This window comes from Periplaneta americana, chromosome 12 (assembly GCF_040183065.1).
Source record: "Periplaneta americana isolate PAMFEO1 chromosome 12, P.americana_PAMFEO1_priV1, whole genome shotgun sequence".
Taxonomy (NCBI): Eukaryota; Metazoa; Arthropoda; class Insecta; order Blattodea; family Blattidae; genus Periplaneta; species Periplaneta americana.
The window spans coordinates 74,698,331-74,715,166 of NC_091128.1; the positions used below are offsets into that span (position 1 = coordinate 74,698,331).

Here is a 16,836-nt window from a genome sequence, read left to right on the forward strand (position 1 = left end):
ATTTAGGTATAGTGTCGCCCCTAGGCAGTGCTAAAATTTGCCGCCCCCCAACTCTCACAAACAGTTTATGAGCAGCTATTATACAGTTCATGTTTAGTTTAAATTAGTTTTAAATGAAATGTTACAATTCAGAAAACAATCAAAATACATGCATCTTACTCGTGAATTATAAAGATTTTCTTTGCACTTTCTTCACAGAGAAAGCACTGATGATGTCATCAAAGTCGATCTGAAGAAGCATATCAGATTCAATGCAAGGAAATAATTATATTCAAACTTATTCATTGTTGAAACAAAATTGATTTGTGAAAGTCAAGCTGTGGTTTATTTTTAAATATTGGTTTTGTTGGTAGAATAATTGAGGGGTTTGCCGGAAAAAGGGCGTATACGTCAATATGACGAATTGAGATAAGTACATGCAATCTAAGATTTTAAAACGCACCTGAATAAAATGTTATACACGCACGCAGCCCTGTACTGCAGGTATTTACAGTACACTCAAAACAAGATTTCGCTGCTATAATTAGCGAATTATTCACTACATTTTAAACCGTTTTCCCGAAGAAGGGCGTATAGGTCTATCCGCCTTTCTTCCGGCAAAGCCCTCAATTATTACTTCGATAGGAAGTATAAGTAAAGTAAATTGAAAAATAAACTTCAACTCTTTGTGGAATAAATCTTTCATATCGAATTATATAGTGCATATGTCGGAAAGTGATTAAATAGTATTGTTGACGATATATTATATTGGAAATGGAAATGAGAGTTATGGTTATTATTCATAGCGATAATATAATAAACACACATCCAATTTGATTTTCAACAATGCATTTTGTTTATACAAGCAGTTAAATTTAGGCAGTTTCAAAGTATAATAACGTGACACCGGCATTACAATATGAGGGGCTCACAACCAGAGTGGACCAAGTCCACCAGTGGACAATTTGTGGATTAATACAATCTCAGATGAAGAAAACGTAGATTTATTCATTGCCATAAAAGACCCAAGTCCATAACTGATTTCTTACTCCACAGAGAGTAGCATTTCCTATGGAAGGTGAAGGTTGGTAAGCATGAGCCAGGAACTTTAAGATTCAATTTCTCAAAATTATTCAGAAGGACTTAGTCCATTCTAGTTGTGAACCCCTCATATAACTATGCAGGTGCACACTTTTCTCTTACTCTCGCCACGACCACGACAATGCGATAACAAAACAATATCCGACCTCCACAAAATTTTCAAGAACAAACTTCAGAAAAGATTTACCAACAAGTGTTTTAGAAACATATTTCACTATCAAATTATAATGAAAAGAAGGAAAAGAATGAGAGAGAGAAAATGCCGCTCCCCTGGAAATTGCCGCCCTAGGCAACTGCCTAGGTTGCCTAGGCCTAAATCCGTCACTGTCGATGTATACCTAACATAGTCAAAGTAACCAAACGCAGGGCTCTAATTATGACTCACGGTGTACAAGCACTACTTTACACAGTAGGGTATTTTAAGAATGTCACCTGTGTTCAGAGGCGGAGATGAAGGCTGTCTTGTGGCTGTCAGTAGCGGTGCAGATAGTGGGAGTCAGCGGCAGTCTGCACGATCGAGTGGGGCTGGTGACCGCCCTGCAGGAGGCTTTCACGTCGCGGTGCCTGTACCTGCTGCGTGACCAGGAGGAATGTGAGTGGCTGTCCTGGTGCTTCTGCTGTCAGGCAGGGCTTGCCGATCCCGGACTCTGACCGTCTTATTGTTGCAGACCTGAACACTTCGCAGGCGACGACGCAGCTTGGCAGGATGTTGTTCAGCCATTGGACGCAGACCACTCTGTCCTCACGGAGGGACGGCGTCGCTGGATGTCGCGCCAGCCGTCCCATCTACATCCTGCCAGACGAGGAGACGCACCTTACAACGGTCAGTACTCAAGATTGATCGGAAAAACTGTACCTTTAACAAAGGTTTGAATTAGCATTTGAGCAAAAATAGACAACCAAACGCTATCACATGTAGGATGCGTATTTTCCGGGCTAGAGGACCGTGGTTTGTCGGTGTTACAACCAAACGATTCGTCCACTACTCCGGTGGACATCTTCAGTGGCGTGGTACACGTATGCGGAGAGATCTGCTGTATCAGGAACTGGCATTGAGACTGGTAGCACGTCGATATTTAAGGTGTGGGACTGTTGTCGCTTGTCGTTGTCGCCGTGTTCTGATTGTCATAGCGTCTAATTGTCGGAGAAAAGGTTTCTCCGACAATTAGACACTATGACAAACAATCAGAACACCGAAGCCACTGGTGCGGACCGCGGCGACAACGACAAGCGACAACAGTCCCACACCTTAAAATATATCGACGTGCTGTCGAGATGAGCCCTAAGAGAAATGGGCCACGGACCTTCCCCATAAGTTCCCCTTTTTTCTAACAAACAACTTAATGCCCTAGTTCAGAGTCTATAAAATTATGGAATACATGTGCAACGTCACTCACGTAGTCGCAATGCGAAAGGACAGGGAACCTTACAATTTGCAGATTCAGAATTCACGGCGTCTCTCCTGATGGTCTTCATCTGCCTTGTCATCGAACAACAGACGACAGAGTCTTCTCGACTCCTCCTGCACTGCGAAATGACACAGTTCGTTTCAATGTGCAGATTTACACCAGCCATCTCCTCCTCGTCCCGTCCCGTGATCATTTTGATCACATTTCCGTCCCCCTCGCGTATGTGGTACCTAAGAGGTTACGTCCATTTTCGGTTTTCCCCTTCAAAATTTTCTAGAGCTCCTTCAGTGGAGCAGGGTAACCCGGAGTGAGACTAGTGGCCAACAGGCTTGGAGCTCACATATTTAGTTTCTTGCAACCCCGAACCCCTTGCAAGGACGCGTTCTGCGTACCTTTTAAATTTGTCCTCCCAATTCACCTCTTTCAATTCAATTCAATTCAATTCACCAGTCTCAATGCCAGTTCCTGATACACACCGCAGAGCTATCTGCACACGTGTACCACGCCACTGAAGATGTCCATCGGAGTAGTGGACGAAACGTTTGGCTGTAACACCGACAGACCACGGCCTTCTAGCCCGGAAAATACGCATCCTATCAACGCCGGCCGTGAAAGCCTACATTCGAAGGCTATCACATATGTCACTCCTGATGTTCTTGGTAGTGTGTGGCAACACAGATGTCTGGCGGGGAATTAGAGAAGCCTTCATCGAGCTTCAGTGAATACACAATGGAAACGTGGAGAGTTATATTTTCATTTAGTGACTGCTTCACATTTATTTAGGATTTCGTTACAATAGTACGATATACTTCAATCCCACATTCGCTACCACGATACGTACCATCATTTCCCATAAATATGGTCCTGGAACACAACTATGGTCCACGATACAACTATTCAAAGGACATTGTAGAAGTAACATAGACCGTTCGTGGATAGCTACAGTGACTTGACTTCAAACTACAATACAGCAGAATAATAGATAAACGAGGTACTACATTATGGAGTACAACATTTGAATGGACCATAGTTATGTTCAGGACCTTAGTTATGAGAAATGACAGTATTACAAATTGCAATGGAATGCAAACAAAAGTAAATTAAATGATAAAACGTACCGCGCAAAAATATTAAAAAGTAGCAGTAAAAGGTTAGAATAGACAGAATGAAGCGAGAAACGAATAAAGGTACCAAACAGGGAGGGGATGATGCTGGAAAATGACCTCCACTATCATCTGGAGGTAGCATTTCAAACAATGTTTTATTTCAGATTATTTCAGAGAACTCTAATGTACTCTACAAGAAAAGGATGCACAGGTAAGGATTCTAAACTTGGTTAGGAAATTTTAAAGGGTAATAAACTACTAACTAGCTGTTAGTGCAAATAGTTAATTGAAGTTTCTACATTTACTTCACTAGAATTCTAGTCAATATCATGAAACATGATATAGGTACTTTATGCGTTGGAAGCTAATGGCATACAAATGTAATAATTATTACAATATTGCATTCATGATTTCTTTGGATTACCTATTTTCCTGCTCTGGATTTAGAAATTCGTTTCGAGTGCCGTCTGGTTGAAGTTCCTGCAACAGCGGTCATTGTCGGAGTTCTTCAGGGGCAAAGACGTCCCGTTCAACTGCGAATTCCTAGTGGCACGGCGGGACTACAGTGGAGGCTACGCTCTGTTGGAAGTGTACCGAATCACTCCGAACTCCTCTCTGCAGACATACCAATTTGGTAACTGGTCTTCAGCCAAAGGTCTTGACACATCCAATGTGACCTTCTACGACAGAAGGAATAGTCTGTCAGGAACCGTTCTCACCACAGCCATACCCAAGGTATATCAACAGTGACTAAATGGCATCTATGTTCCATTTAAGCTGCGTGACCTCGCAGTAACTAAGTCCTAATTTGAATGCTTCTGAGCACTAGTGCCCCCTACAATTTCTATCTTATAAAACAAAGTGAGGTAAAAGTCGCGAAACATAAGTATTTAGGATGAACAATTGTAATTATTGTAACTCACTGATTACGACCGTATTTTACCTAAATGTAAGTTTTCTTATACCTTAAATGGTGTGCTAAAACTGTTCATCTTTAACTCCTTAACACTTTTCAATTCTGTAGAGGTATTTTTACTGAAGATTTTGGAGCCTTTATTCGAAATGTTTCTGCATTCCAAACGTATTCTTGCTTTAAGTTCGCGGATACTTTCTGGGCGGGTTTGACATACAATATATTTTAAATGGTCCCACAGGAAGAAATTGAAACATTGGTCTGGGCAGGCCATTCAACAGGACATCGTTATCCAATCCTCTTTTTAGGGAATTCACAGTTTAGAAAGTCTCGCAAAATCACTGCAAAATGCGAAGGCGCTTCACCGTTAAAAAAAATTTTACGTCTATTTCCTAATGGAACATCATTGAGAAAATCCATTAGGAAGGTCTGCAGCATACAGAGATATGTTTCAGCAGAGACCTGCACAACGGCCCAGCCCACAGGCTACTTACGCACTCCACCGCACTGGGCTTCGCATTCTCGCACGGAACAAGCTCGTGACGTCACCACTCAGGCCGGACCGGGCTGCTTGCGTAGCGGTTTCGTGCGGTGGGCTGGTATCAAGGCATCGAGCACAAGTCTCCTCTTTTATCAGTTACTTATTCATTGAGTTTGCGCGGGCTTGTGTTTGAGTGTGCGGTTCGATCAATGATCACTTGATCAGCTACTGTTTCAAACATTTTTGTTTTAGTTTTCGATTTCTGTTTTTCAAGATTAGTTCAAATAATGGTGCATCGCAAAGAAAATACAGTTTCTGTGATTAAGGTTTTCCGGGCTAAGATGCCGTGGTCTACTGGTAGACTGCTAGAATGATAGATCACGGCAGCTCAGCCCGAAAAACCATAACAGACACCGACCGTGAAAGCTCGCATTCTAAAATACAGTCTCTAGAGAAAAAGTAGTGAAGGATAAAATCGCTGCTAGATTAGTTTAAAAGAACAGAGTCGGATTGAAATTAAAACATTATAATAGGGACAATTTTTAAATTTGTGTTCGACAGCAGTGGAAATACTTTAATTCCGTATGTTGTCTGGTATGAGGGGAACTGTATGCTCATGCCACACGCGAAGCGAAAGCACAACCAATACGCGCAAGCGGAAAAGCAGTAGAATACAACCAACTGGTGGGTTGATGTCAGTGCAATGCTGAGCAGTACAATGGGCTACGGTGGGCTTAGAAGCCCAGTGCGATGGGCTAGGAAGCTGTCGCGTCAAGCAATGTTGGTCTTGGGTGGCCTGGGCTTCTGACGCGTGCGGGCTGGAGTGCTCAGCTGTGAGCTACCGTGCATTACTCTGTGTTTCAGCTGTTACATTATCGTCACAAAAATAGGACCGATCCACTGTTCTTCCTATATTCCAGCCCATATCATGATCCTAGGATCATTTTGTGTGTGACAATCTTCCATCCATTGAGGATTCCTATCCGATCAATAGCGAAAAATGTGTTATTGACGTGACCACTTAGGTAAAACATAGCTTCATCTCTGAAGAATATGGATGAATTCCCGTAGTCCAAAAACCACTCGCAAAATTCAATTCGACGATTATTGTTATCCCTGTGAAAATTCTGGATCACATGAACTTCATAAGGATAGAAGGAATGTGTATGAAAAATATGCAAAACTGCTCTTTGCCAGTAAGCTCTATACTAAACTGGAGGCACCAACGCAATGCTCTTTCCTGTCTGAAAGCGTAACTGTTGGTGACGGTATTGCTCTCTCTTCCTAACTAATGTGTTTCAATGAGTCTTTCGTGAGGTTCATGTTGCACATGCGCAGTATGCAATAAAAATACCGTTATTGTGTACGATAGCATTCACTACAAGAGAGACAAGGACAACACTATGTTAGAAAGAGATAGCAATGTGCTCAGGCGCTCAGCGTTTGGTCACGCTTTTAAAGCATTGAGTTGAGCCTCCTGTTTAGTATAGAGCTCACTGTCTTTGGTTAACTCCCGCTTCTTGACTTAACTTCCTAGTTGATTTTCTTTTTTGGCTTCTCATATTATGTTTCCGGATTGGTTGCGCTCTTCTGTCTTCTACTTCGAGGGCGACCAGTACGAACGATGGTAACCAATTAGGTACAGTAATTATTAGCCTATAACATTTCATCCATATGGTTTGCGACCTTTGCCTCACCTTGTACAATGCAAAATTTATTAAAATATTTTCATATAATAAGTAGTTTTGAGAATGTTGCCCTTTGTTTTTCTGACTATAGCTATTCTTCCTGATAACTGCACGGATTTTTTTTTCATATTCTTATTTACTATGTAGGCTCAAGTCAATTGTCCAGTAATTGTGCACATGGAAAACATTAACACACGTTAGTTACATTTTCTTGTCAAAATTCTGTGGTTCGGTGCAAGAACCTTGTAACCCTAAAACATTTGGTAATATTAATGTGGATTAATATTATTTATAATCCATATTATTGTGATTATTGTGTAGGCCTAAGTATCCATATCAGAGATAGAAGAGAGATGACAACATAGGTCTATTGCATTACAGAGTTCTTGTACTGAACCACAAATTTGTACTAACGTACCCTGTTTCTGTTTTTGCCAGACATCACCATTAAAAGAACCAAAATTCGCATCAGGAAGTGAGCTGACTGGAGTGAACTTTTTCTGTGATGTCTGGATCACTTTGCAGAAATTATTGGATTTCAAGTAAGTATGTACAACAAACACACACAGTGCGTTTCTTAGTTGTATATTTAACAACCCTGTATCAACTATCGGGTTATTTAGCATCGATGAGACTGGTGATAGCGATTTGATATTTGGCGAGATGAGGCCGAGGATTCGTCATAGATTACCTTAATTCGTCTTACGGTTGGGAAAACTTTGGAAAAACCCAACCAGGTAATCAGCCCAAGGGGGAATCGAACCCGCGCTCGAGCGCAATTCCGGATCGGTAGGGAAGCGCCTCAGCCGACTGAGCTATGCTAGTAGTTCACAGTGTGTTAACAAAGAAAATTGTTACATCTTTTAAGGATTTATTATTATTATTATTATTATTATTATTATTATTATTACTATTACTATTATTATTAGTATACGGCATGTTATTCTGAATCCCTTTATAGAAATTAATTACAGTAATTTCAAAAGAGTACAACACACATGCAATGGATTAACATAGAAAATAGTTAACAGTATTTTGTCACATTATTATTATTATTATTATTATTATTATTATTATTATTATTATTATTATTATTATTCCAAATCCATGGCACTACAGCCCACGAAGGGCCAAGACCGACCAGCCGGCTACTGGCCTCGCGTGCACATGCCGAAGCAGAGGTGGACGATCATCCAACCAGTATGGAGATATCGCGTGGTTAGCACGATGATCCCCCCAGCCGTTATACCTGGTTTGCGAAACCGGATTTTCGCAACCTATTGTAGCTCCCCAAGTGCATCACGATGCTGGGTGAGCACCGGTCCCATACACTGGCCGAAATTTCATGAGAAAATTTCTTCCCCCATGAGGACTCGAACCAGCGCGCATTCCGTAACGCGAGTCCTAGGCAGGATGCCTTAGACCGCGACGCCACGGCGCGGGATTATTATTATTATTATTATTATTATTATTATTATTATTATTATTATTATTATTATTATTATTATTGATATCTTAGTAGACAAACGCCAGACATGCAGTGTGTTAATATGGGAAATACCTAGAGTGATTAAGATTATTACAGGTGGATGTGTTTTTGTTTTCCATGGCAATTGGCTAAAGAAAATTAAGTGTAAAATAGAAAATAAAAAACATTTCCGACATACCCTTTTAGATTTTACAGAGGAGTAAAAGTATCGGAGGCCACTAGAACCATTTGTGCTGCTTACTGAGAAAACGCCATCGGGGAAAGCACGGCACGAGAATAGTTTTCTGGTTTGAAAGGAGGCCATCTTGATAAGAATGATTCTCCACTCTCAGGAAGACCGTCCAACTTTGATGAAGACCATTTAAACATAATAATCAACCATGATCCATGTCAGTCAACTCAAAAATTGGCCAATATGATAAATTATGACTAATCAACTATCGTAGAACATTTGCATTCCACAGGAAATGTTCAAAATTAAGTGTAAGGATATCGTATGTTTTAAACGAAAACAACAAAAATCAGCGTCACATTTGTGCTCTTTCCTTGCTTGCTTGCCATCGTTTAGCTCATGAACATTATCGATTGTTTTTGCCCCAGGGTGTTACTGGTGACGATAAATGGTGCCTTTACATCGACATCAAGAACAGGAAGAAAATAAATGGCTGAGCCTTAACTAAAAGCAACTCACAGTACAATAACTGGTGTGCAAGCACGTAATGTGCCTATTTTTTTTCCGCGCTCTGTATTCAACAATATCCCCTTTAATCATGAAGCTGCTCTTGATAATTGATTTGAAGATTTCTTAAACTCCAAAGCATTGGATTTCTTTTGAATCGAAAAACTGCCAGAAAGTTGGGAGTCAGTCATAAACAATGGAGGAGAATATATTTTTAATTAGTTTATGTATATTGTTTACGCGAAATAAATAATTTTGAATTTAATAAAATATGCATCAACCTATTATTATTAAACTTATTATTACTGATCACAATAAATCTAATTAGTATACTTTTTAATGGACAAGTATCGGAGGTACAGTTATCAACCGAAGTTTAATAGTACGATTTTCCGAGGACAGATCCACAATATGATAAAATAAAATGTTCTGTACCACTTACAAGAGCGTATTAATTACTGTTCTCGTCTCAGCTCTTGAACTCTGGAAAAAGAATTGTGTGGTGGAGGAAAAGGTACCAGAAAGATGACAGTTACGTAATTTATATTTCGCAGTGAAGGTACAGGGCGATCCATATAAACCTTTACATTTTAATGAGTTATAATTTATCTTTGGGAGTTAGTGTAAACTTTAATGCAGACGTCTCCAAAAGCGTACACGCGAGTAAGCCCCTGAACGGAATCGAAGCCAGTACGTAATGAGCGCGCTCCGCCTCACCCTTCCCCACTCAATGTTTATGCGCAAACGAAGAGCAGTGGCGGACTACCATTATCATTGTGTTGATCGGAGTGTTCCACCGTTTCACAATGTCTTCTAATCATGGACGTAGTACATTCAAGGATGAATAGGAAGATAAATTTTTTGTGTTTGTGGGGAGAATGTGAAATGCTTAATTTGTTCGGATATTCTTAAGGGTGTGTTAAAATTCAACATGCGACGACAATACTCGACTCTTCACAAAGAATATCATACAATTACAGGCATGTTGGACATGTGAAAATAATTTATTTTGGGTTTATCTGTATAACTGTTGGTTATATGTAATAATCAGTATATTACAATACGTTTACACTCAGTTCCGCATGACAAACATATAGCTTTTCGTTTAATTTTAGGTGAAATGCGTAGGCCTACAAATATTTTGATAAATATAAAACAAAAAAATACAAACACAAATCACACACGTGTCCTCAGTCTTAAACAAAAAAAGCTTCTTGCTAGCTATGTTCTAGCTTGGAATATTGGAAAATCAATGAAGCCCTTTACAGAAGCATCATTTATAAAATCGTGCATACAGGACATTACTAAAATACTGTGTCCAGAACAAAGTCAAAGTTTAAGAAAATTAAATTGTTTCCAATTATAGTTCAGAGAAGGAATTTCAAGATTGTAAATGCAATGGAATCTGAAGTCGAAACCACAATTAACCAGTTTGTAGCTTACTGACATGCATTGGACGAAAGCACAGATAGAAATGACAAAGCTCACCTAGCCATTTTCATCCGAGGAGTTATTGAACATTTTACTGCGTCTGAATGTCTTCTAGATGTAATTACAAAATACAAATGAAGAAGATCTTTTCCAGGCACTGAAAGGCACCATAGAAAAGAAGAGGTTGAATTTGCAATGGCTTGTGTCAATAGCAACAGACGGCGCTCCAGCTTCATATATGTCAAAATAATATACAAACGTATGATATTTCTTATTCTTTTGATGTTATTATTTGTAAACATAAGCAGACTGTTGCCGCGAACCCACACTGATCGCTTCCATCTGTTGAGATACGAGTCTCTCCCCCTTCTCTAGCCTTACAGCACACTGTGTTCGGCGGGCAGCATCGAGAGCACGAATGACGATACGCTTTTTGGAGACCTCTGCTTTAATGGAATATTATGATCCCTATGGTTCTGGGAGAATTTATATTGGTACCCAGGGTCAAATGTTGATTTTGATATTGGATATTATTTCAGAACGCATGTAACGTAGTTCGCAGTAATATCGCAAATTTCAATTCACAAACAAGCAGGCTGTATGCTTGTAAACGCGATTCCTTTCCTGCTCTCTGACATGTGCCAATAAGTAGCCTGTCTCCTAGTTTAATCGGCGCAACGATTTCTTTGGCGAGTTCAGAACACAAGCTTGGGGCATACAGGTTTATGTTTCCCACTCTCGCTAATAAGTGAACCAGTTGTCTCCAGCTTTTCTCACTATCGACAAAATTATTGGCTTGGTTGGAGCACTTTTGTACATCGAATTCTGTTCGCAATGCGCGTTGCGTTTTAACCAGGAAATTTGTCATCCAGTGCGTTTTCAGCATAAAAACACGCTGTCGAAGTGAGTACTGCAAGCTTTCGATATTACGGCCAGTATTGTGAGATTTCTTGAGCTTAGATTCCCTTCAGACTGTGTAACAAGTCCCGTCCTGACATAAAAAAATCCCGCCCTCCTACCAAGCTTATACAGGGACATCATTTTATTTTTACTAACATTTTTAATATTAACCTGTCTATATCTTTAGAGAACCGGAAACACCGCTTGCTCCCCCCCTCCAAGACTGGAGTTCGATGATACTGGCGTAAAACACAAATCACTCTACTAGGTATAGGAAGGAAGAAAAGTAGTTTATCCATTTACGTAAACTAGGAAATATCGCGATTTTGAGTTTGATAATTTTCATTAGGTTTTTCTTTAATCAAAGTACAGTACTGTATTAAGAATAAGTGTTTTTACTCACGAAGTGAGTTATCCATGCGAACGTATTCATTATGCAGTGTATATTATACTGTCTACAGCACATTAGCGTACAATATAGAGAAAGAAGTTAAATTGAAAAATAATCATAATATGAATATTTAAACATGATTTTGAAAATAGTGGCCGTTCATTTCGATACAGGCTTCAGTTCTTTTGTGCATATTATCGCACTATAGACTATTGCATCTAATTCCAATTACCAGTTTCGTCCTTCGTACTAGTAACTCATGTTGAAATAATTTTGTATCTACTCTACGTACTGTGAATTCAATCTTCACTTCTGCCCGACCCGAAAATATAAAATTACTCAGACATGCTATCTACTGTCCGTCCAAGTGGTTATGCCGCAGGATTGTCGAAAGGGAGGAAATCACGTGACAGTTAATTACTTAACGAGGCCCTTTTATTTAAGTTAAATTAAACAGCTGTATAATATTACGTAAACTTCCAATTCCTAAGAGAAATTAATGTTTTCAGAAAAGAGCTAAGACAGCCCAGCTTTTACAGAGGGGCGAGCAGAAGCAGGTGGGGGAAATCGGGATGCGACGTAGGCAAACGGACAGTACCTGTGCGAAAATATGATTCAATATTGAAAGCTCTTTCGTCACTGGAAAACGCGAACATATTTCTGGAACGTACTATACCCAGTAACTCAGTACTGCTTACTATCTGTGGTCTTGGTTCTGTGTGGAGTTGGAATTTCCTTAGTAGAAGGGGTGGGAGTGAAGTACATTCAAAAACTCAGGTACAATAAAAATTGAAGTAAAAATAAAATGATGTCCCTGTATATCTACAAATTGGTTCAAAACCTCTGCGACAAACTCTGATAGATATAACAATAAGGAATCCTTTTTGTTAAACAACCTATGTCTTTTAACGCGTCGTTACCGTATGTCAATGTATGCGAATGTGTGCACCCCTGTTTGTTTGTTGAGATGTTTGTAAGAGACGAAAAGGGTTGTTGTTGTTGTTCGTTTACGTTTAATGTTCAATACCTTTTCCTTTCAGTTCAGTCTAATCATCAATTGAGAATGGATGTCTAAACTTTTCCCGAGTTTTTCGACATGGTAATGTGTTATGGCAGGGCTGGGCATCGGGAGCGGAACTAGACTCTAAACGGGGACGCTTGATATTCATCCGTCACTCAATCAACGCTGCGCGGTGTACGGCGGGGAAGAAAGGGGATGAAGAGAAATCATATGGCTCCCCGTGAGAGAGTAGAATCCGCTCTTGCTGCTCAGCTCTGTGTTATGGGGAGGCTCGCGGAAACGGAAGAAGATCTCTTCACATGTACCAACACCAGTTTCAAAACAGAAATCACCCTCACCACACAATGTTTGCTCGACTTTATCAGCGCCTTCGAGACGATGGTCTCTTCGTCCTCGGCGCATTCGTGGAAGACCGCATACTGTAGACATCCATTTTCAATTGATGATTACACTAAACTGAAAGGAAAAGGCATTGAAAATTAAACGTAAACAAACAACAAGAAGCCTTCTCGTCTCTTACAAACATCTCAACAAACAAACAAACAAACAAACAAACAAACAAACAAACAAACAAACAGGGGTGCACACATTTCCATACATCGACGTACGCCCGCGCAAAAACATTTTCAACGGTAACTTCGAAATGACGCATCAAAAGACATAGGTTGTTTAACAAAAAGAGTTCCTTATTGTTAGATCTATCACTCCTCAGAGTTTGTCGCAGAGGTTTTGAATCACTCTGTATAGGCCTAATATCAGGCCGCTAGATTGTTCTGAAATGTCAAATCAATGTGTATTTGAGAAATAATGAAATAAAACAAATAAATAGACATTCATATTAACATTTTTGTTATGTTACAGTAGTAACAAAGTAGACAGTATTAACAGATAGCAGTCGATTATGAAGCTCACATTTCCATGATTTGGGGGGGGGGGTGAATGACTAGCCTGCATAAAAATTATAAGACAATCTTAAGTATTATTTTGTTTTCTATCTCTCGCAATGAATATACTGAATGTTCAATTCACAACAGTTTTTCTTTCACTTATTCTGTGTGAAAATTCAAGTGTAATGTGGCCCTTAATTTAAGACGCACTTGCACCTATGCCAGAATATGATACCCATTTCGTACATGTGCAAAATGTCTTGATAGATGATTCAATAAAAAAATTTAATTTATGGTTTATTTAACGACGCTCGCAACTGCAGAGGTTATATCAGGGTCGCCGGTGTGCCGGAATTTTGTCCCGCAGGAGTTCTTTTACATGACATGAGCCTGTCGCATTTAAACACACTTAAGTGCCATCGCCCTCGGCCTGGATCGAACCCGCAACCTCGAGTATGGAAGGCCAGCGCTATACCAACTACACTACCGAGGGCGACATGATTCAATAATATAATCCAGAATTGCTCAATATTAAAAAAAAGTAATTAATATAAAAAGTATACATAACTTTAAAAATGTCTAGAAGTGAACATTTATACTACAGTAACATTACAACTGGCAAAATTATAACAAATAATAAATAACACAAATTATACTAAAATTCCGGATTCGACCCTTTAATGCAAAAAAATTCCCACCATCTCGCCCAAACCTAATATTCCCGTTTTTCGTATTTTTTCACGCCGTCTGACAACAATGATTACGGCGAACTAATCACCACATACGTTCTGCAATAATAGCCAATATTAGTATCAACAATGGACGACAATCGTGCCAGAGGTACCAATATACATTCTTTTCAGAATCACAGAAAACACAATACAATTTCAACTTTTTACTAACTCCCAAAGAGAAATAATAACTAATTAAAATGGTAAAGGTTTATATGGAACGCACTGTATAACTATGCCCAAAAAGCACTGACCATAGGTTTAGTTCGCACAAAAAGAGTTCTCTACAATAGGGTAAATGACGTTTTATAATACAGCGGTAATAGTGCACTAAACTCCGCTTTGTCACAGACGTGGTCTGTATTCTTCAGAGGTACAGAGCAAAGGTAGATTTTGGAAGTATTGTTGTTGCTGAAATGATGATTCATCTGATGAAGTCACCATTTAGCAAATATTTCTGAGATTATTATTATTATTATTATTATTATTATTATTATTATTATTATTATTATTATTATTATTATTATTATTATTATTATTATTATGTGTCTCTTGTGATCCCCACAGACCGGAATATCGTGTCGCGGAGGTGAGAATCCATGGAGTTGAGGATGGAAACGGCACTTGGAACGGAATTTTGGGTATGATGCAGAGAAAAGAAGCGGAAGTGACGTGCGAAGACCTAAGCATGCTCCCGTCCAGAGCTCAAGTGGTTGATTTCATGGTTCCTCTACAGAAAGAGAGGTCAGAACTTGAGAAACAATCAGCAGCATATGAACGAAGTTATCATTCGCAACCAAATAAATCACTATTCAGGGGTTTAAATATGGCTCAGGATAATATATATTTAAAGAGAAAAATCCTTTGAAGGCAATCTATCTAATGCTGGGGCTGTGAATAAAATACCCTGCAAGCTAGGAGGCAGAAGTAGCAGTCCCACACACTGAGCTTAGTCTAGCGCAGGGCTGGGCACATTACGTCATTCTGAGAAATGAGCGCTGTGTGCTTTAAAGAGCCGGTATTGCGAGCGCTCTGACGTATGCATACTGTACGTCATTCATTGTCGGTGCAGTGGTGACTCTGCAGTATAATGGCGAACTTTGAAGACGGAACTTCCGCCCATACACTAAAGCGTTCCACTACTCCCGATGCTTTTAATCTATCATGGGAGGAGGAGTTCTTTTGGGTAGAGAGCAGTGGATTAGCAAAGTGTTTAATTTGGCATAAAACATTCCAACTGATTAAGAAGTTCAATATCCAACGGCATTATTCTTTACAACATACTACTGAATATGACAAATATGTTGGTAATGAGCACCATAAATTAATACAACTTAAAGAAAATGTTTCTCAGGTACATTATATTAGAGTATCTATTTGATATTTACATTGCATTATAAGTTATTACACATTTAGTAATATATAATTTTAAATTATACAAGCATTATGATATATCATAGTATAGTATATTAAAATTCATGATATATCATATTATATAATATCATGAACTGTAATATATTATACTATGATATTTCATAATATTTGTATAATTTAAAATTATATATTACTAAATGCACTATAATAATAATGTAAATATCGAATAGATACTCTAATATAATGTACCTGAGGAACTTTTCTTTAAGTTGTATTAATTTATGGTAATATCATATCATATCATATCATATCATATCATATCATATCATATCATATCATATCATATCATATCATATCATATCATATCATATCATATCATATCATATCATATCATATCATATCATATCATATCATGTTATATTATATATTATATTATATTATACTATATTATATTATATTACATTATTTTATATTATATTGTATTATTTCCTGCCTAGTGTCATTTATATTTGTTACTGTTGCTCCTTTTCAAAGGATAAAATTCCAATTTTTATACAATTTTTATATTTCCATTTCGTACTGTGTTCTGGTCACGAGATATAATCATATACTTTGTCTCTTCGGGATTTACTTCCAAATCTATCTCTTTACTTGCTTCAAGTAAAATTCCCGTGTTTTCCCTAAAAGTTTGTAGATTTTCTCCTAACATACTCACGTCATCCGCATAGACAAGCAGCTGATGTATTATTATTATTATTATTATTATTATTATTATTATTATTATTATTATTATTATTATTATTATTATTATTTGGAGTCTGTCCGTTATTCACTCCCGGATGCACTGTACCTTACTACGCTATCACGTCAGCTGTAATACTTCCTACTTTATTTCCAGTGTTATTTATCTTAGGTCTGAAACTAGACGAGTACTCTGCACCTTCAATCAAAGCACTTACTCGCAGAACGTGTCCTAAAATCAGAGAACTGGTAAAACGAGAAATAGCTGTTCAGTATATTTTGTCTGGAGCGTTCTCAGTAAGGAAAATAATACGTTACAACCTTGATTATCCGTTTTAATGAACAGGTCTAGTGAACGGTCAATTGAAAAAAATGGATAATCCATATTACCAAAAAATATTACGGAATTAAAACTGAAAGGAAAAAGAGAGTAAAAAGAACTAGACTTCGTTGTGTAGGACTAGATTGCATTATGAATGACAAGGAAGTTTAGTGTCGAATGCTGGTGAATGGCA

At 38.5% G+C, this 16,836-nt stretch overlaps 1 protein-coding gene across 1 annotated transcript in view; it reads left to right on the forward strand.

Moving 5' to 3' along the window:
- The first annotated feature begins 1,193 nt into the window (after positions 1-1,193).
- The window catches only part of LOC138710043 (glutamate receptor U1-like), a 51,259-nt gene continuing 35,616 nt past the window's right edge, over positions 1,194-16,836 (forward strand). Inside the window, exons 1-5 of the mRNA XM_069840694.1 lie at positions 1,194-1,672; positions 1,749-1,903; positions 4,043-4,330; positions 7,116-7,219; positions 14,774-14,950. Coding sequence (XP_069696795.1) covers positions 1,531-1,672; positions 1,749-1,903; positions 4,043-4,330; positions 7,116-7,219; positions 14,774-14,950 — 866 coding nt within the window. The 5' untranslated portion in view covers positions 1,194-1,530. The remainder of the gene's footprint in view (positions 1,673-1,748; positions 1,904-4,042; positions 4,331-7,115; positions 7,220-14,773; positions 14,951-16,836) is intronic.